Source organism: Mobula birostris, chromosome 14 (assembly GCF_030028105.1).
Source record: "Mobula birostris isolate sMobBir1 chromosome 14, sMobBir1.hap1, whole genome shotgun sequence".
NCBI classification, from domain to species: domain Eukaryota; kingdom Metazoa; phylum Chordata; class Chondrichthyes; order Myliobatiformes; family Myliobatidae; genus Mobula; species Mobula birostris.
This window is the reverse complement of record NC_092383.1, coordinates 78,348,834-78,370,638: the sequence shown is the minus strand read 5'-3', so window position 1 is coordinate 78,370,638 and position 21,805 is coordinate 78,348,834. Positions and strand designations below refer to the sequence as shown.

General features: G+C 40.5%; 1 protein-coding gene across 4 annotated transcripts in view; it reads right to left on the bottom strand.

The window, feature by feature from the left end:
• LOC140210002 (suppressor of tumorigenicity 7 protein homolog) overlaps positions 1-21,805 on the bottom strand; it is a 146,914-nt gene that overhangs the window by 104,712 nt on the left and 20,397 nt on the right. The window contains exons 1-2 of one of the 4 annotated variants that reach the window (XM_072278726.1): positions 19,322-19,617; positions 4,682-4,761 (exon numbers count right to left, since the gene is read on the bottom strand). The exons of 2 other annotated variants lie outside the window; for them this stretch is intronic. In XM_072278726.1, the coding sequence (XP_072134827.1) occupies positions 4,682-4,685 (4 nt within the window). In that variant the 5' untranslated portion in view covers positions 4,686-4,761; positions 19,322-19,617. Of the gene's footprint in view, positions 1-4,681; positions 4,762-19,321; positions 19,618-21,805 lie in introns of those variants that run through there. One more of the 4 variants, XM_072278725.1, reaches the window with a different exon arrangement.

The following is a 21,805-nucleotide window of genomic DNA, read 5'->3' as shown; positions in this document are numbered from 1 at the left end:
AGCGAGGAGATGTTCTAATCTGCACAGACTGTGGAGACCTGGTCAGGACGTCAAGGATCCTGTTGCAGTGTAAGGTACACAGGCTCAGGTTTTGGAGCTTGTTGATTTGAACTGAGGGTATGAGTGTGTTGAATACTGAGCCATGATCAATAAACAGCAGCCTGACGTAGGTATTACTATTGTCCAGATGATCCAAAGCCAAGTGGAGAATCCAGTGAGTATGTATCCACTGTAGGCCCATTGTGGCAATAGGCACATTGCAGCAGGTCTAGGTCCTTGCTTAGGGAGCCATGGCCAACCTCTCAACACACTTCATCTCAGTAGATGTGAGCGCCACTGGCCAATAGTCGTGAAGGCATCTCACCCTGCTCTTCTTAAGCACTGATATAATTGTCACCCTTTTGAAGCAGGTGGGAACCTCCAACCACAGCACTGAGAGACTGAAGTTGTCCTTGATCATGAAATACACTGAGGATGGGATGTATATTAGCAGTATCAAGCAAATGTCATATGAATCAAACCACAGCACATTACATTAACCTTGCTGCAAACTGCAGTAGCATTACAATAATTAAGTCCTTTGGAACAATGAAGATGGTGAATGTGAAGGATTTTTTCTAATTGTATCTTGATGCATGGGGTTGCCAATCATTACAAATGAGAGCTACTTCTCTCCACAAACACAGTGGGGGCTAGATGAATTTCGTGGAGGATTTGTTCATATCATGAATGGAGGGATCTTCATCTGATCAGTCTGGGTAGACCTTGAACTCAGAAGGTGAAAGGTACAAGAAAATCATCTCTTGCACTGTGAGAATAATGTTCAGTCTATTAACTAATGCAAGAAATCTCTAGCAGGTTTCTATGTGGGCCTGCTAGGAAAAGGGATACCAACCATAATAGATGAATGTACTGGCCAAAGTATCATAACCTTTCCCTGGTGTCAAGCTAACATCTTTGGTAAGTTAAAAGATGTTGTGCTTCAGAGCAAGGGAATTATTCCTGGTGTCCTGGACAGTATTTATTTTGGGGAAGAGTACTATCGTGGCTCTAGGTAATTCCATAATAAAGAAGGCAAAGGGCATCCATTATAAACTAGATTGAGTGGCACATGGTATGGTGTTAATCTGGTACCACAGTAAAATGGATTTCTAACCAGCTGGCAAGGATGTTGGAGAAAGGAGAAAAACAGAGTTGTTGTGCTTTATGTTTACTATATAGGTGTCTCCCACTTTTCGAATGTTCGCTTTACGAAACCTCACTGTTACGAAAGACCTACATTAGTTCCCTGTTTTCGCTTTCAGAAAGTGTTTTCACTGTCACGAAAAAAAAGCAGTGCGCGAAAAAAATCAGCATGCGATAAAAGGCAGCGCATGCCCCGAGCAGCCGCTCTCCCCCGGATTCGGAACAGAATTCTCACCAGCATTGCTTAAACACGTGCCTGTGAGCAGCCGTTAGCAAGGTGAGCTCTAAGGTATTGGAAAAGCCTAAAAGAGCTCGTAAGGGTGTTGCACTTAGCGTAAAACTAGACATAATTAAGCATTTTGATCGTGGTGAACGAAGTAAGGACAACGTTAAGTTTGGCTTGTGGAAGTTGACGAAGATGATGTTGAAGAGGTTTTAGCATCCCATGACCAAGAACTGATAGATGAAGAGCTGATGCAATTGGAAGAGGAAAGGATAACAATCGAAACTGAATGCAGCAGCGAACTGAATGTGAAGCAACAGCGTGAGATTTTCGCTGCAATGATAAAGTACAACTTTAATTTTGAAAGGGTATGTCAGTTTAGGGGATATCTGCAAGATGGTTTGAGTCCTTACAAAGAACTGTATGATAGAAAAATGCACGAGGCTCAGCAGTCAAGAAAGCCTTCCACATCAGCCACAGCAGACGACGAACCTCGACCTTCGACATCGAGGCGGGCAGTCATAGGAGAAGGTGAGCTGCCTGCCCTAATGGAACAGACGACGATGAGATGTCACCCCAGTGTCCCACCACCCCAACCCCCAGGCCGTGGACAGATACCGATTCGCGGAGAATGCAGTGGCAGCCGGGAGGCACACAGCACATCTTTAAGAAAAAGGCCGAAATAAACATGCTAATTAATTAGATGCCACCCGACACGTAATTGTCGGCCCAGATCAGAGGCGACGCAATTGGCAATCGTCTCTGATCTGGGCCGACAATTAAGTGCCGGGCGGCACCTAATTAATTAGCATGTTTATTTCGGCTTTTTTCTTAAATATGTGCTGGGTGCGTCCCGGCCACCGCTGCACGCTTCGCAGATCAGTGTCAGTCGGCAGCCCGGAGGGTGAGGGCCACTACATCACCCCAACCTGCGACGACTCAGCCTAACACACCATCATCAGTGTGCTCGGCGCTGTCCCAATTCCGGTAAGTGATACTACACTGTACATACATTATTTCCACTTTATATAGGCTGTGTACTTTTACGTGTTATTTGGTATGATTTGGCAGCTTCACAGCTTAAAGGTTACTGGAGAGTGTTCTTGCCAACAGCGCTTGCGTGAAATTTTCTGCCAAGAGTGCTTGTGCCGTGTTTTTGCCGACGGCGCTTGCATGAGATTTTCGCTACGGAGAACAGTGCAGCAGTGATTGTGAAAAAGCATTTCTACTTTATATAGGCTGTGTATTTATCATATCATTCCTGCTTTTACTATAAGTTACTGTTAATTTTAGGTTTTATGTGTTATTTGGCATGATTTGGTAGGTTATTTTTGGGTCTGCGAACACTCACAAAATTTTCCCATATAAATAAACGGTAATTGCTTCTTTGCTTTACAACATTCCGGCTTATGAACCGTTTCATAGGAACGCTCTAACTTCGGATGGCAGGGGAAACTTGTAAATCCAAAACATGTAATCAGTACCTTAGACAACTCCCCATTTCCCCATTATAATTTCACCTACATTTGTCTCCAAGAGATCCAGTTATTTCAAAAACCCTTTTTTAATGCATACAAAACTTTCACAGATTTAATTTTATTTTCTATTCAAGATATATTGCCATGGTCATCATTTTTCTTGTTAATCTTTGCTGCTTCCTTTAAAGCTCACAATCTTTCTAACTTTCTACATTTTTGGCAACACAATCATTTTTATTTAAATCTATTATCTTTTACATTCTCAGTTAGGAATGAATGGATCAAATTTCTTTTATTCCTCAATGGAATGTCCATTATTGAAAAGTTAGAGGCTTTTCTTTGAATGACTGCCATTGTTTTTTTCCTTCTGGCTAACCTTTTAATCTATTTTTCAATTCTACTTTACGCAGTCCACTTCTTATACCTACGCAATATATCCCAGCATAGACAATATTGGCCTTACAATCAACATAGCATAGATAAACCAGAATGTTTTCTGGGATATAGGGATCAACTTACAAGAAGAGATTATAGGAACTAAAGCCTGTTCCTTGAATTTAGAAAGTTGAGAAGTAATTTAAGTTTTTGTTACTAAGAGGGAGACTTAACGTAGATAAAGACAAACTATTTCCTCTGGCTGAGAGCTGAAGAATACAATGCATTTCTTTCATGAACATTTTATTAAACATTTCTAATTGCAAAAAGTGAAACAAATTTGGAATCCTCTTCAGCAAGTAACAATTCAGCTAGCTGTACAGCACAGAACCTACTCCAGAGCTTTTTGCCCCTCTACATTAATGCCATCTACCTCCATTATGACCGTGTCCTTCTACACCTTGCCCATCTAAGAATTTGTCAAAATACTACTTATAAACAATAATTGTATCCAATTCCACTATTCCCATCTGGCACAAGTTGCAGATATAAAGCACTGCCTTGTGAAAAATGTACTCCTCATATCCGTTTTATAACTCCTTCCCCTCACCTTAAAATTATATTCTTTTATTTTTGATACACCTATCATCAGAAAAAGTTTTTAACCATCTATATCTCTCATAGTCCTACATACTTCCTTCAGGTCACTCCAGGGGACACAGCTTAGCCTATCCAATCTTAGTCATAATCAAAGTCCTCCAATCCAGGCTAGATCCTGATGAATTGTTTCTGCACCCTCTCCAGTGCCTCCACATCATTCCTCTGGAGTGGCAACTAGAACGACACATGGTATTTCTAAGTGCAATCTGATCAGTTGTGTAAAGTTGGAAAATGATGCCCCAACTCCTATATCCTGTGCCTCAACCTACGAAGGCAGGCATGGCATATGCCTTCTCTACCACCCCTCTACCAATGTTGCCACTTTCAAGGACCTATGGATTTGGACAGATTCAGCTTGTGGACATGATATGTTGGCGCTGGAATGTGTGGCAACATCTGTGGGCTGCCCCCAGCACATTCAAACAATGTATTTTACTGTACGTTTCCATGTACATGTGATAAATCCAAACCTAATTTCAGTTACACTTCCTGCACTAAAACAATAATAACATATCAAAAGTATTTCACTGTCCAGCAAGAGCTTTGGGCTGTCCAAAAACCGTGAAAGGCACTCTTATCTTTCAATTTTTGTACTGGTCCATGGTGAAACTAGTTTCATAAAATAGTAAGCATTCCTGATCCCTTCAGCAGACCAAGGATCTGCAATAGTAGCTACATAATTCAACTGAAATTTAGAAGTCTGGCTTTTCCATGCATTCCTATCAATTTGTCTTTACAGATGATAATGGTACAAGCTCACACATGATGAATGGTCATTGGAGTGAGGTCCCGGGGAGAAGTGGATATGGCCATTGGATGACACTCAATCTAGTGGTGCACCTTTGGGATAAATGAAGAGAAAATAAATCAGAGACCTCTAGAATAGAACATTAAAGAAAACGGCCAATGGTGCGATCCGTTTGCTGGAGAATTATCTGGTTATTCTATTTGCCCTGTTCTTCCCCATGGTATTCATAATTCAAATTAGTAATAAGAAACATTCATAAAGTTAAATCTTTTTGATTCAGTTACTAACTTCAAAAAACCATTAAAAATATGCTCTCACATAAAGAATCCTAATTTTTCTAATCTCTTCTCATGGCAAAAGATTCCTATCCACATCATTGTCTACTGTACTTTGCCCAACCCTTAATCTTGTCAGTGAAGACAATCAAACCAGGATGGAATATTTTAAATTATGACTTGAGCAATGATTGGACTAAATCTGTCATTGCCCGATTGTTTTTGTCTCCTGTAACCCCACTTGGAAACCTCAGACCCTATTAGCTTTGATCATCTTCCTACTTCTACACATAGAACCCGATTTTAAAATTTGTAAATATATAGACCATCCCCAACTTACAAATACTAGACTTATGGGCAGTTCCCATCATATTAAGTTTAAAAAACTTTTGTACCACAGAATTTGTCTTCTTTTTTCTCTCTACTTTTAGTAAGTGTTTTTCTTATTAGTCTTTTGATGCCATTTATTACAATACTATAGGTTGTCATACAGAGTAATTTTTGTGCATCCTCTGACTCATGGACAATATCAATTTAAGGACATTTATAAAAAATAGAATCCATTTGTTATCTATGGATGGCATGTAAAGGAAGATACTGTATTCCCCTTTTGCTCTTAAATTCTACTCCTGCCAACAACAATTCAGATCTCAGTACTAACCCAGTTAACTCCCATCACCAAACCAATCCAGGTTTCATGTCACTGAACAATTAAAGTTGAATATCATATGACATATTATTGACACACCCAACAAATAATACAGTGAAAATAGATTGACATACAGGCAGTAGCAAGTGAGAGAGCAACATCTTGCAGGGTGAAGTCATTTGAAAACAGCAAATCTTGTTGGCAGTGAGTCATTGGTTGAAGTACCGAATGAGAGAGCGACATCTTGTAGGGTGGGAGCCAATTGAAAACAAAGTCTTGGTGGGAGTGAGTCATTGTTTGAAGTAGCAAGTGAGACAGCGATATTTTGCGGGGTAGAAGCCATTTGAAAATAGCAAGTCTCATCAGGAGTGAGTCCTATTTGAGCTAATAAAAAGGAAAGTGTAAGCAGAATGGCTGTAGTGTGAGTGGACCAGAGTTAGAGCAGTGCTAAGGCTTTGGCAGGAACAATGGGAGGCTAAGGGTGCTTCTTCAGAAGAGCAGGCTCTGTCAGTAACCTGACTTGGTGTCTTTTCTATAGGGCAGGGCACCTCTACAAGCCACACCTCCAATCTCATCTCATTGATTGGAACACACGACTCCAAACAGCTTTTGTAGAAGGCATTACCCCAGAGGTTTACATACTTTTTCCAACAAATACATGTATTATTGGATAATTTTTCTCAATAAATAAAAATTTATTTAATTGGGTTCTCTTTAACTAGCTTGCATGAAGATCTGATCACATTTTAGGACATATTTATGCAGAAATAGAGAAAATTCCACAGGGTTCACAAACTTACTAGCGCCACTGTATAGTGTAGGGAAGTGTATGGTCGTGCACTTTGGTACAAAGAATGAAAGGTGTAAGATTCTTTTCTAAACAAGGAGAAAATTCAAAGATCAGGAGGTGCAAGGGGACTTGGGAGAACTTGTGCAGGCTTTCCAAAGGTTAACTTGCAGGTTGAATCGAAGGTAAGGAAGGCAAATGCAATGTTAGCATTCATTTCAAGGAGGACTAAAATACAAGAGCAAGGATGTGATGCTGAGGCTTTATAAGCCATTGGTCATACTGCACTTCGGAGTATCGTGAGCAGTTTTGGACTCTATCTAAGAAAAGATGTGTTGGCATTGGAGAGGGTTGACAGGAGGTTCACAAGAATGACTCCAGGAATGCAAGGGTTAATGTATGAAGAGCGTTTGATGGCTTTGTGCCTGTACTCGCTGGAGTTTAGAAGAAAAAGGGAGGGAACTCACCGAAAGCTATTGAATATTAAAAGGCCAAGATAGAGTAAATATGGAAAGAATATTTCCTATAGTGGGTGAGTCTCTGATCAAAAGGCATAGCCTCAGAATAGAGGGATGTCTATTTAAAACAGATCAGGAGAAATTTCTTTAGCCAGAGGATGGCAAATCTGTGGAATTCATTGCTACAGATGGCTGTGGAGGCCTAATCATTGAGTGTATTTAAAGTGGAAGTTGCTGGATTCTTGATTAGTCCAGACTTAAAAAGTTATGGTCAGAAGACAGGAGAATGGGGTTGAGAGGCATAATAAATCAGCCACGATGAAATAGTGGAGCAGAATCAATGGGTCAAATGGTCTAATTCTGTTCCTAAGTCTTATGGTCCAATTATATCTGTCCAAGTAGTTTGGCTGAATTACTAGGTATTGTTAATTTTTCTGGAAATTACTAACTAGACTGAGTACCATTCAGGAATATATTGCTTCATGTAGGAATATAGCACTGCAAGGCATTTTGTTGCATTAGCATACAATACTTCATAATTTCATTTCACAGTACAGTATGACTAAACAAAACTTGAATTTATGTATCAGCTTTTGTGATGTGGGAATGCCTAAGCACCTAACTGCAATGTCATACTTACTGATTGTTACTAATGACACAAAGTTTGCTTCGTTCCCTCCAATACAGTATTGCAAATAAACAGTATGGCATTACATGGTGCTGTCACGTACAGTATTGCATGGAGTCAATATGCACACCAGTATAACAATGAATGGAGTCTGCGAGCTTCACGGCATTTTACCTCACTATACGATGAACTGAGACCAAGGCTATGGGCTTGCTCTGGGATTCAGGTCGATGGCCTTAATTTGGTTTAGAATGCGATTGCTTGCTTTTATTGTTTACATGGTGAGTTTTGTCTCCTCTTTCTCTGCACACTGGGTGCTGCTCTTCTTTTTAAATTGGGTTCTTTCGAGGTTCCTGTTTTGTGGCTGCTTGTGAGCAGATGAATCGCAAGGTTGTACAATTTCCACATACTTTGATAATAAGTATATAGTCAAAGGATTCAAAGTACATCAACACAATACAGCAAGGGGCTTCGACAAGCCAGGGCAATATTATATAATGTTGTGAGATATGATAAATGAATTCAATACTGTGCGGTGAATAACAAAAAAATAACACAATGGACAGTGTAATAATACATATTACTATATTACTGCACCATGTGTGATACATACCAATGTGTTAATACACAATGTCATGAAATACCCTTCCAAACTGCATGGTGTTGTAATACAGTGCTGCTAAAAGTTTGTGAACACTAAAATTTTCTCTATTTCTGCATTAAATATGACCTAAAATGTGATCAAATCTTCACGCAAGTCCTAAAAATAGATAAGGAGAACCCATAACAGAAAAAAATTAAACTTGTTCATTTATTTATTGAGAAAAATGATGCAATATTACATGCATTTGTTGGAAAAAGATTGTGAACCTCTGGGGTAATACCTTCTACCAAAGCTATTAGAGTCAGGTATTCCAATCAATGAGATGAGATTGGTGTGGGTTGTAGAGATGCTCTGCTCTGTAAAATGACACATAAAGCCAGGTTACTTGACAGAGCCTGCTCTTTCAAGAAAGATATGTTTATATGCACCATCCCTCAGTCAAAACAATTTTCAGAGGTCCTTAGAAGAATTGTAGAGATGCATGAAGCTGGAAAGGCTACAAAAGCAAAAGGCAACAAACTTTCTATTACCACTTTATATGGAAGTAGCAAACTACACACTGTGGTGATATATCTCAATAAACTGATGCACTGTACCAGTTTATACATATTGCATGAATATCACCATATACTGTACTCTGACACAACAGCACTTTGCACTTCAATACATTCTCAAAAGGAAATTGCACATCTGTGTTATATACCCAATATCATGTTACATGATGTTAATCAGCTAGTCAACCAACTGTTCTATTCTAGTACTAATGCTTCAGACCCACTTTTTCACATCTAGTCGGTGCATGCATGAATGTCACCAGCATATTCTTTGCAAAATCCCTAGTACCAAACAAAAGCCTGATCCATCAGAAAAAAAAATCAATCTAGTTAAGGAAATAACACGGGTGCCTGCAGTAAAATTCAAAGCACATATAGATTACATTTATAACCCTGGGATTCATTTGCTTGCAGGCTATCACAGCAAATACAAAAAATGCAATGACAGACAGCACCCAACAGGACAAACAACAAGTGTGCAAAAGACAACAAACTGTAAATATAAAGAGAAAGTAGTAATAATAATGATGATAAATAAATAAGCAATAAATATCTAGAACATCCGATAGAGTTCTTTAAAGTGAGTCACATAGATTGTGGCAAACACAAGGAATTCTGCAGACGCTGGAATTTCAATCAACACACATAAAAGTTGCTGGTGAACGCAGCAGGCCAGGCAGCATCTATTGGAAGAGATACAGTCGACGTTTCGGGCCGAGACCCTTCGTCAGGACATAGATTGTGGGAACAGTTCAGAGATGGGGCAAGTGAAGTTGAGTGAAATTATTCCCCCTGGTTCAACAGCTTGACAGTTGAGGGGTAATAACTGTTCCTGAAACTGGTGGTGTGTGTCCTAAGGCTCCTGTACTTTACTCCTGAAGCGAGAAGAAATCATGGCCTGGATACTGGGGGTTCTTGATGATGGATGCTGCCTTCCTGCAACAGTGCGCCATGTAGATATGCTCAATGGTGGGGAGGGCTTTACCCATGATGGACTGGACCGTATCCACTACTTTTTGTCAGCTTTTCCATTCAAGGGCATTGATGTTTCCTACCAGGTCGTGATGCAACCTGTCAATATAGTCTCTGCCACACATCTACAGACATTTGTCCAATGTTTATTTGACATGCCAAATCTTCACCAACTTCCAAGAGATGCTGCTATGCTTTCTCTGTAATGACCCTTGGCACTGGGCCCAGGAATGATCCTCTGAAATTATAACAACTGGGAATTTAAAATGACTGACCCTCTCCACCTTTGATCCCCCAGTGATCAGTTTCCTCCTCCTGAAATCAATAATCATCAACTTTGTCTTGCTGACATTCAGGCAGATTTTCATTTTTCCTCCTATATGCCGATTCGTCACCACTTCTTATTCAGCCGATAGTGAGTGTTGTCAGCAAACTTAAATATGCCATTGGAGCTGTGCTTAACCTCAGTCATACTAACAAGTGAGTACAGCAGATGACTAAGCACACAGCATTATGGTGTACCTGTGCTGATGTATACTGTGAAGATGCTGTTGCCAATCCAAACTGACTGGGGTCTGCAAGTGAGGAAACTGAGGATTCAATTGCACAAGGACACATTGAGGACTAGGCCTTAAAGCTCATTGATGGGTTTTGATGGGATGATAGTATTGAATGTTGAGCTGTAGTCGATGAAAACCATCCTGATATATGCATCTTAGCAGTCCAGATGTTTCATAGTTCAGTGAAGAGCCAATGAAATGGCAACTGCTGTTGAACTATTGTGATGGTAGGTGAATTGGAGCAGATCCAAATCAAGAGAAAGAGAGAGAGAGAGAGACACACACACACACACACACACACAACCGTACACTCACACTGAGGGATAGTCATTGAGGCAGGTTACCAAGTTCTTCTTAGGCACTGATATAACTGAAGCCTGCTTGAAGCAGGTGCGCATCTCAAACTGCTGAAAGGAGAGTTAAAGATATCGGTGAACACTCCAGCCAGTTGATCAGCCCAGGTCTTTAGTATTTGGCTAGGTACCCCATCTGGGCCAGATACTTTACACGGGTTCACCCTCCTATAGGATTCTCTCACATCAGCCTCAGAAACTGATATCACAGGGTCATCTGGGGGCTGTGGAGTTCATGAAGGGGTCTCCATCTTTTCACGGTCAATGGAGTACAACAGGCATTGAGCTTATCTGGGAGCAAAGGCTTATTGTCACCCCTGTCGCTTGGTTTCACTTTATAGGAGGCCTGCCATTCAAGCCCTGCCACAGCTGTCAAGCACCCTTCAGTGATTCAAGTTTGGTCCGGAACTGTCACTCTGCATGCGACATGGTTTTCTGGAGATTGTACTTGGACCTCCTATATTTTGCTTGGTTGCCAGACCTGAACACTGATCAGCAGACTGTGCCATCTCTTGGTTCATCCTGCACTAATAACTGAGGAAGACGCTAAATGATTTTGTGGGGGGACACCCACCTACAATTGTTTTTATAAAGTCTGTGACAACCATGGTGGATTCATTCAGATCCTCCAATGAGTCATTGAACACGGTTCAGTCCACCAAATCGAAGCAATCCCATAGCCACTCCTCTACTCCCATAACCACCTCTTTGTTGTCTACATCTCTGGAGCCCTGCTCTTTAGCCTCTGCCTGTGCAGGTAGGAGGAATACAGCCAAGTGATCAGATTCCCAAAATGGTAGGCATTCCTAATCGTAGTATAGCAGCGGTTGAGTATGTTGAGATCCTCAGTGCTGCTGATAATAACTGGGCAGAGATTTTTTTCCAGACAAGCTGGGTTGAGGTCCCAGACAATGATTTGAAAGGTGTCAGAATAGGATGTTTCTTGTTTGCTGGTGGCAGCAGTCAGTACCTCAAGTGCCTGCTTAGTATCGGCCTTTGTTGGCAATATAAACTGTGGTCAAGATCACAGAAGAGAACTCTTTAGGTAAGTAAAATGATTGGCACTTAATTATTACATATTCCAGGTCTGGGGAACCAGAGTATGACAAAACCACTGTGTCCGAGCACCACAAAGAATTTATCATGAAACACAGACCACCCACCTTTTGCCTTCTCCAGTCAGCTCAGTGTATCAAAAAGTCCTCTGGTCTGATCACCAAATCCATAATGTCCAGAGTGAGCTACGTCTACGAGAAACATAGAAGGCAGCAATTCCTTATTTTCCTCTGATACAACAATCTTGCCCTTAGGTCTTCAATCTTGTTCTCCAGCAACTGAACATTTGCTTAAAAAGATGCTGGGTAGAGGAACTTTCATTCCCCAGCATGTCAGTCTGACTTGGGGTCCTCCTCTCCTCCCTCTTTCAGACACATTGGTGTACCTTCATCCGCTTAAAGAGGCTCTACCTGCATGGTTGAGAGTCAATTCCACCAAATCCTTGAGAAGTTTATGAAATTGCTAGTTCATTAAGATGGTTCGTAAGTATTCTACTTACTTAAAAGAAAATTACAGGCTGTAGATTGCAGTGAGAGCGGTTCAGAAGAATATATTTAGAAGTTTTCTAAACTGCTCGCAACACGCCACTGTGGTTCACCAGCACCACTGGTAATGATATTAATTGCAAAACTCCTTGCTGCTCAATGAAGTTATTTTTCTATTGAGGAAGGCAATGCAGTGTTTTGGGAGATCAACAAAATCAAGTACAGAAAACATGAATCTCACTCTTAGAGGTCAAGGTCCTGATTGATACCCGAACTGAAGAATACTGTGCACCTGTGCGGGGCAGATCAGCCCATGCGAAGAAAACAGACCCGTTGCTTAACGAAGCCTGCCGAATAATCACGGCCACACTGCGCCCCACACCCATTAACATCATTTACAGACTTGCAGGCAATGCTCCCCCAGCAATCCGAAGACAGACTACAACAAAAATTGAAAAAGGTAAATAGAACTCGGATCCACAGCACCCACTACATCATCATGTGCCAGTTTCCAACCGCCTCAAATCGAGGAAAAGCTTTGCTACAGTGGAGGAACTACCGCACGGAACATCCCCCCAAACATACAGAATTCACCTCTGGCAACAAACAGAAGCCAGAACCCCACCAAACAATACAGTGCAAGACCCCACAGAAATGTTGCCAGACGGGGCACTGCTTGACAGACGGAAGTGGTGCACTCTCAACAGAGCGAGAGCGGGAGTTTGTAGGATGGGAGACAATATGGTGAAGTGGGGTTTAAAGACCAGCGAATCCTGTGAGTGTGGCGAAAGGGTGCAGAACATTGAACACGTTCTGTGCAACTGCCCACTCTCACCTGATTTAGCTGACACTGACCTGCTCAACATCAACCAAACACTAGAGTGGCTGGCTGTCTAGTGTGACAAGCTCTGATGATGATTAAGTACCTGTAGTCTATGACAATAATAGAAAAGAAACTTGTATCTCCATTGCACCTTCTCAAACCTTGGGACATCTTAACATGCTTTATGGTTAAAGATTTTCATAGTGTAGGTCATGAATATGGGAGCTAACCTGCACACTGAACTCAGACAAACAGAAAACTGACAATGACCAGACAGCTTGTTATTTGATATCAGAAGGAATTTTATGGCCCTCTTTATAACGCTACCATGGTTTTTTTTTCTACATCCACCTATGAGAATACACAGAATTGTCATTTAACAGTCCACAAGAAAGAGGACACATCTGGAAGTTTCACAATGGACACATTTGGATTTGGGTATTTGATCCTCCACAATATTCCATGTGGGAATTTAAATTGGAGGTGGCAGTGTTTTTTTTTTAAACAAGGTCGAGTTGCCAGCTCGACATCAACCTGGCACAGATGGAGCACGTGCTCAGGAGCGCTGTCACTGGATCGAACTGGGGAACCTCCGTTCTCAAGCCCGGCGCTGATCTCACTGCACCACCAGCCAACCACGTTTATTTTTGTTCTCCAGTGTTCATTTATATTTAGCGATACAGCGCAGAGTATGTTCCAGCCCTTTGAGCCATGCTGCCCCAGCAGCACGCAACAAACCCTATTGACCCTAACCTAATCAACGGACAATTTACAATGACCAATTAACCTACCAGGTACATCTTTCGATTGTGGGAGGACACCGAAGGAACCAAAGAAAACACAAGTATTCCACGGGAAAGACCTACAGGGGCTCCGTACAGAATGGTGCCAGGATTCAATTCCAAACTCTGGAATGCTCCAAGCTGTAACAGCATTGCACTAACTGCTCTGCTACTGTGGCAGACACAGGAGTGGGAATTGAAACTGTGACCTTTTAACTCTAAAGCAAAGAAAGTTATAAGGGTCTGCGCTAACCATCAAACACCTATTTAGGTAACACACATAAAAGTTGCTGGTGAACACAGCAGGCCAGGCAGCATCTCTAGGAAGAGGTACAGTCGAAGGGTCTCGGCTTGAAACGTCGACTGTACCTCTTCCTAGAGATGCTGCCTGGCCTGCTGCGTTCACCAGCAACTTTTATGTGTGTTACTTGAATTTCCAGCATCTGCAGAATTCCTGTTGTTTGCGTTAAAAAACACCTATTTATATTAATCTTACATAAATCCCATTTTGTTCTCAACATGCTATCTTCCCCTTTAGTAGAACTTTTCCACTAAAGGTACCATTCAATTCCTCAATTCCATTCTTCTCTGATGAAAAACACAAGCAGTCAAAAAAGACCTGATTAATGTTTCGTATCATGTGGGGAGGTGGGTTGGGGAAGAAAGGGGATTTCCCCCAATACACTTTAAGTCAGCTAATTGGATATCTCATTCAAGCATGTTATTATCATTTCTCCTTTTTGATGATAAATTTTAAAACTTCTAACTGAGCACCAAATAACTAATATACAAAATCCCTCAATTAATTTAAGGGCTTTGAATATGTATACAGAATCTCAAAACTCTAAACTCTACAACCGTTCCAATGACACCATGTACAATTTTATACTCCCAGCAAACAATCCAGTGATATTAAGCCATCAACTCCTGCTGCCAACTGAAAACTGCATTTTATTATTTTGCCTAACATAATGCAAAGAACAGTGGATACAAAGTGGAAAAACTTTCAATTCTACAGTTTTGTCAAGTGCAACAAGGTGAATCATGCAAATGAGCCAAGTCAATGTACTGCATCCTGAAACACTTAAATACAATCAAGATATAGACAAAATTAGCATTTCTCTAATGTGCATCAACACCTCATCTTCTAGTACAGGGGTTCCCATCCTATAGTCCATGGACTCCTTGCTTAATGCTATTGGTCCATGGTATTAAAAAATGTTGGGAACCTCTGTATCTCATGCTTCAATTTAAGACTTGCCAGACTCTTAAAGGAGCCATCTTTAGTAATAAATTGGGATCACTTTGTTCAAGAGAATTACATGAACAACGTTCAATCATCGAAATACTATGCCAAGAATTCTTTCATCACTCCCTCTTCCTTGGAAGAGATGTAAATATATTGACATGTGTAAATTTTGATAATAAATTTACTTTTAACTTTGAACAATTACTTGGAGCCACTGATGAGAGAAGAGTGTCCAGCAGGGATCAAAGGTGAGTAAACTGCCCTGGAATGGACATGACAAGCCCCTTCACCATTGGTGCTACCCCTCCCTGGACATCCCATACAGCCATTTAAAAGGCACTTGGACAGATGTGGATAAGAAAGGTTTAGAGGAATATGGACCAAACACAGGCAAGTGGAACTAGCTCAGATGGGAATCGTGATCAGCATGGACAAGTTGGGTTGGAAGGGCCTGTTTCCACACTGTGTGACTTTAACTATGGCAGCCAAACACATAAACTACCAATATTTGTATTATCAATTTTATGTTCACACTTATCATGAACACTTCCCATATAAACTTGACACACTATAACTGCACTCCTTCCTCTTCCCCAGCAGGTGATGAAATGTCACCTCTTGTGGAAGTCATATCACAGGTCAATTTAAGCGCAAAGATTTAAGACAGAATTGAATTTAAAATCACAGTCATTTTATAATGTCCAATCCTGCTCCATTCTTAACATCATACAAGATTAACTATTATATAAACCAAGAAAATGAAGAGGCATAGTTCGTCCTCAGGAACTCTTTTGATATACTTATACCAGCAACGACCAAGAACCTAACAGCTGGAACTTTTCTGCCCCTTGTTCCTCTTTGAAAAATCTCTTCAATAACTGCATCATCTTTCTCCAGCATTATAACATATAACAATTACAGCACGGAAACAGGCCATCTCGGCCCTTCTAATCCGTGCCAAAATGTTATTATGTAATTACACCTTTGGAAAAAATGCTGTAAAAAAAAATTGTTAAAAACAGACTACTGTTGCACCTATTCAGAAAGATTATGCTAATTTAATATCTGGACTGAGACATCCTTTATCCTGGTCATTAACACTGGGTGATACTCTTTATCCTAACTCATGGCTGTAGTTGGCAGGTGAAGAGGCTGGCTCATGGAATTGAAAAGATTTACCTTTTATTCCCTTTCATATAAACCATTGTTTTCTTTAATCTTGTTGAACCCTTAATCCTTAATGAGAAGATTTTATTCCAGCATCAGCTCGGAAACCGCCAAAATCCTGTGCAACAGAGGTTGGTAACAACCAACAGAAAAGGGGAAGTAAAACTTTCAACAATACATGATTGCCAGCTAGAAACACAAATGTGTGATCACAGAAAAAGCTCATTCTCACACATATTTATAACGACAACTCTGCAATCATTTCGCAAAGCAAAACTAATTGTCATCATTACAAATTCTCCTTTAGTAAACAAAGTTCATTTTTATTCATAACTCTGAATTGAACAGATACGGCTTAATAATGATATGCCAAACAAAATACTGGGAAAAAGTCTTGCATGCGCTCAATCATATCAAAAGTATCAGTTGCTGCAACCGTCATTAACTGTTCTGCATTTGGAATGAGTAAAACATCTTTCATCAGGAATAATATATTACAATAGAATAAAGCGTAATTGGCTATAAATGATTTCACACCCCATCCTGCCCCCAACAGCCCAACCCCCACCCCCAAGTTTGCATACACATTTTAAACTGTGGCCTGACTAAATAGTATTAAGAAAGTGATTTCTTAAATTTAATGGAAAAACATAGTGGATAAAATCAGTTAGATAAAATTCCAAGGCATGCTGCAATGTTATACAGTCCACTAATTTTCTGCAACAATTTTTAAACCTTCATCCATGACAGTCCCACTGGGTGTACTACACCATCAGTTGATACTTTGACAGTACTATCATTTAACAGTTTACACAATATTATATAGTAATACCATCATGCATTAAATGTTAAGAAACAAACTTACAAATTTCATCAAGTCTTGAAGGTGTATGTGTACAGACAAATTTTAAAGACAGATCCCATGAGGTACCATAAATCACAAACATACGTTATGCGTTTCATGGTATCACATGCCATCTGTCTTCAAAATGGAAGAAAATGTTCAATTTCAGAACAACCTAAACAAGAGACTGGAGCCACTATTAAAAAAAAGCAAGTAACTTCATATGAATATCAGTTCTCTTACATGTCACTGCAGGGGTCAACAGCAGTTTTACAGACTTTATGGAGGGAACTGTGTATCTATTTTTCCTGCCAGTATGCTTGGCTCTCCCTCTGAAATTCTTGCAAACAGATAACTTCCAGTGTCATCAATTACATGTAATTCTCATCTCAAGAAACCGTTTTTCATGTAGAACATAGAACACTGTACAGGCCCTTTGGCCAACCATATTGTGTCGACCTTTTAACCTATTCCCAGATCAATCTAACGCTTTCCTCCGCAACCCCTTCCATTTTACTCTCATCCATATGCTTATCTCGGAGTCTCTTAAATGTCCCTAATGTATTTGCCTCTACTACCACTCTGGCACTGCAATTCACCTGCCCACCACTCTAAAAAAAAAACAACTCTGACATTCCCCTATACTTCCCTCCAATCATCTTAAAATTATGCCATTTCCACTCTAAGAAAAAGACACTGACTGTCCACTCTATCAGTGCCTCTTATCATATTCTACACCTCTAATAAGTCACCCCTCATTCTTCTTCTCTTCAAAGAGAAACACCCTCTCTTGGTCAACCTTTCCTCACAAGACACTATCTCTAATCCAGGAAGCATCCTGGTCAATCTCCACTGCACCCTCCATAAAGCTTCCACATCCTTGCTATGATGAGGCAACCAGAACTGAACACATATTCCAAATGTAGTCTCACTAGGGTTTTATAGACCTGCAACATTTCCTCATGGCCTTGAGCTCGATCCCTGACTAATGAAGACCAACACACCTTTAAGCCTTCTTAAACACTCTTATTAATTTGCGCAACAACTTTGAGGGATCTATGGACGTTGACTCCATCGTTACATCCCTCCACACTACTAAGAATCCTGCCATTAACCCTAAACTCTGCCTTCAAGTTTGACCTTTCAAAGTGCATCACTTCACACTTTTCCGGATTAAACTCCATCTGCCACTTCTCAGCCCAGCTCTGAATCCTGTCAATGTCCTGTTGTAACCTACAACCACCATCTAAACTATCCACAATGCCACCATCCTTCGTTTTATCCGCAAACTTACTAACCCATTCATCCATTTCAGCATCCTAGTCATTTATAAAAATTACAGAACACATCCACTGGTCACCGACCTCCAGGCAGAATATGCTCCATCTACTATCACCCTCAGCCTTCTGTGGGTGAGCCAATTCTGAATCCACACAGCCAAGTTTCCCTGGATCGCAAGCCCCCAGACTTTCAGAATGAACCTACCATGAGAAACATTGTCAAACACCTTACTAAAATCCATATATATCATGTTCACTTCTCTACCTTCATCAACGCACGTCAATGGGGATAAAATTTCAAGATACAACACAAAGATAAAAAAAAATACCTTGGTGTTGATCATTTTCAAGGTGGTGATCAGATCACTACGCAATGTTTCCCTATCTAAAAAGAACAAACTTATATTTGTAACCATGTTCTTCTAGTCCGCAGGGTATACCAGCAATTTTTTAGCACAGCAGGTTTTTTTTAATTTCAGGTTTAAAGCCAATCAAGTACTTTTACACAAGTATTGTCATTAATGTAAGGAGATAACAAAATAGTAATACAGAAGTAAAAATAAATGATAATAAATCAACAACCTCCCCTTTTGTAAATTTTGCACTTTTCCCCCTTCTGATCTCGCTATTCTTTTTCCCCTTCAAGAAGCAGTCCAATAAGTGACCTTACTCCTTTTATAGAAATCCTTTTGCCACACTGCAGCAGACACCCTGCATTATTTCCATTCGTTTCTGCCAAGCTTTCGAAGGGAGGGAACAAAGATCGGCAACTTGCGAGACCAGCGTTTAACCAGATAACTGCCAACCCCGGTTTAAATTTCTTTAAACCTTAATGGTTTGCCACAAAATGGAAGCTATTCGGCCATGGATGTGGACGGTTCGAGGCTAAAACACTCTGTCGGAGCTGTACAAGAGATAAGCACATGGCTTGCACATTTTCCTGGTTCTATTTCGGTCAGCTCAAAATGAGCCCATTTTGAAATAGACGCCGCTGTGTACAAATGAATATTACACAACTCATTTATTTAATATATGCCTTCAGTCGCTGAGATTGCTCACTTAATAAAATAAAACTGCATTAAACGAATATAAAGGAAAGGCTCCGTATTCGACGGCCAATACGTACAGGAAGAATCAGCGTTGAACATGTCTGGATCAGGGACGTCTTTCACTTTTCAAAAACCATCCGGCCGGAAGCTACAACCGAGGGGAGAGAAGGGAAAAAAATCGCCTTTATGCGAGACACCTTCTTTCTGTGCCACAGAAGCCTCCAGATCTTTCACGCAGGAATAGGACTCTGGCGTCACACTTCTGAATAGCAATGTAAGAAAACCGAGCGAGATTGGACAAAGACTGCGAGAGAGGGAGGGAAAGAGATGACTGCTTTGCCATCCCACTCTTCAAGAGGCAGAGCCAAAAGTTCAGAGACTCCGTCTAACCTCGCTGCGAGAGAGAGAGAGAAAAAAAAAGTGTCTGGCAAAGCAAGCCAAGGCAGTGACACGTATAGCGAAGCATTATCTGATACAGAAAGGCAAAGAGTGTTGTGTAGGCAAGCCCATGACATTAAAACACACAAGCGGGAGGAAAGGACGCCGGGGCCACATTTACTGTGTGAATCTATCACACGAATAGCAGTCTGTCTCTTAGAATTGCTAATGCTGATTAAACAGACCCTCTCAAATACTAGGATTCCAAACTACGAGTCATACTTGGAGATGCCCTAGACTAGCCAGACAAATGCTCAACTGGTCAAATTCCCCTCATTTAATAACTTGCACAGGATGCTGATGAGGCCACATTCTGAACACTGTATTCAAGTTTGACCACCCTATTATAGGAATAATATGTTTAGGAGAATGTTGCTGAGATGTAAGGGACTGAGTTACGAAGAGAAGTTGAGCAGACCAGGGCTTTGTACATTGGGGCATCGGAGAATGAAGGGCGATATTTTAAAGGGGTATAAAATCAAGAGTGGTATTGATAAGGTGGCACTCAGTCTTTTCCCAGATTTGTACAATCCAGAACTAGAGGACATGGTTTATGGTGAGCAGGGAGAGATTTTATAGGAACCCAAATAGCAACTTTTTCCACCCAGAAGATGGTCATGTATGGAATCTGCTGCCAGATGACGTTGTTAAGACAGGTACACTAAAAACATTTAAATAACACTTGGACAAGTAAATTGATAGGAAAGATTTCAAGGGATATGAGCAAAATCCAGGCAAATAGGGCTAACTTAGAGGGGTGTCCTGGTCAGCATGGAGCAGTTGGAACAAAGGGCCTTTTTTCCATGCTATACAATTCCTTGACAGAGTAATCAACTGGAAAAATCCTATAATTTAAAAACTTCTTAAAAATTAAATGTCCCTGCCATATTCTCCAATCTACAAACATCCCATCTCTGAAAATAAGTGAAGTCTCTCATCTGAGATACAGTTCTGTTAAATCTCAATCTCTATCTCTCCTAGAATTTTTTTTAAAATCTGGGAACACCAAATTGTGGTTTTGACAGTACTACACTGGCACCTAGACTAGATCTTGGATATTATCAGTAAAGATTCTAAAATCTATCAGTATACATTCCTGATGTACAACATGCATCCCACAGACTTCATTAAGAAAGCCTGCATTTGCCATCCTTGCTGCTCTTGAGATCCACTTGGCACTGGGCCTCAGGGCACAATCAATACCAGAATTTGACAATGACTATACATCTCAGATGCAGGAATGAGATACATTAGGATGAGAAACCTTCAGGTCCAATCTACACTTCTGGTGCCCCAGACCAGATCCAGGTCCATATCCAGCTCAAGGCCCAGGTGTCCTGCACAGGTGAGCCAAAATCAGATATTGTACAGACCAGAATATGACATTGCTAGCTGCATGATTGGAAAACTATAGAGGAGCACTGGAGGTGAACAGCAAGAACTATGGCATGTCTTTAAAATGTCAGTGTCTGGTTATGTACTTAAAATAAAGCATGCTTCTCATGAGTGGCCCTCATAGGAAATTAGAATTGTAAATTTGGCCCTTCCTATGAAAAAACAAAGCACTGCTGATAATCACCAAGAAAACACATGGGAATATTTCCTGATGGGACATACTACAGGCTGAGCTGCCACACTCCTGAAGTAGGAATAGTCAGTCCATATGGTACATCTGTGTTCATACACAAAGAATATCCACATAGGCAGGCAACATTTGGAAAGTCATTTACCAACATCATTATCATTGCAAAAGGAAGGAGAAAATAAAATTTGAAGGAAATGAACCAATCCCATTTTGTTTACTTAAATTTAAAAGTATCACTTAGATAGACAGTTAGAAACATCTCCTAAAATTATCTTCTTTTGCAGCTGTTGATTTCATGATAGACAGCTGACAGCAAAAGGAAAACCAATTAGTTAATGCATGATCTGACCCACAGATTTTGGTTACTGTGACACAGATACTGATAATGTTCTAGAAGATAACGTACAACAGATTACCAAGAACCAGCAATTTTTAAATAGACCCACAAAGTACAATCTACTTGAATTTTTAAATGCATTCAAACCCTGTAATTGGACACATCAATGGCTCCTCAGCAGTGGCTGCTTTACTTGAAGCA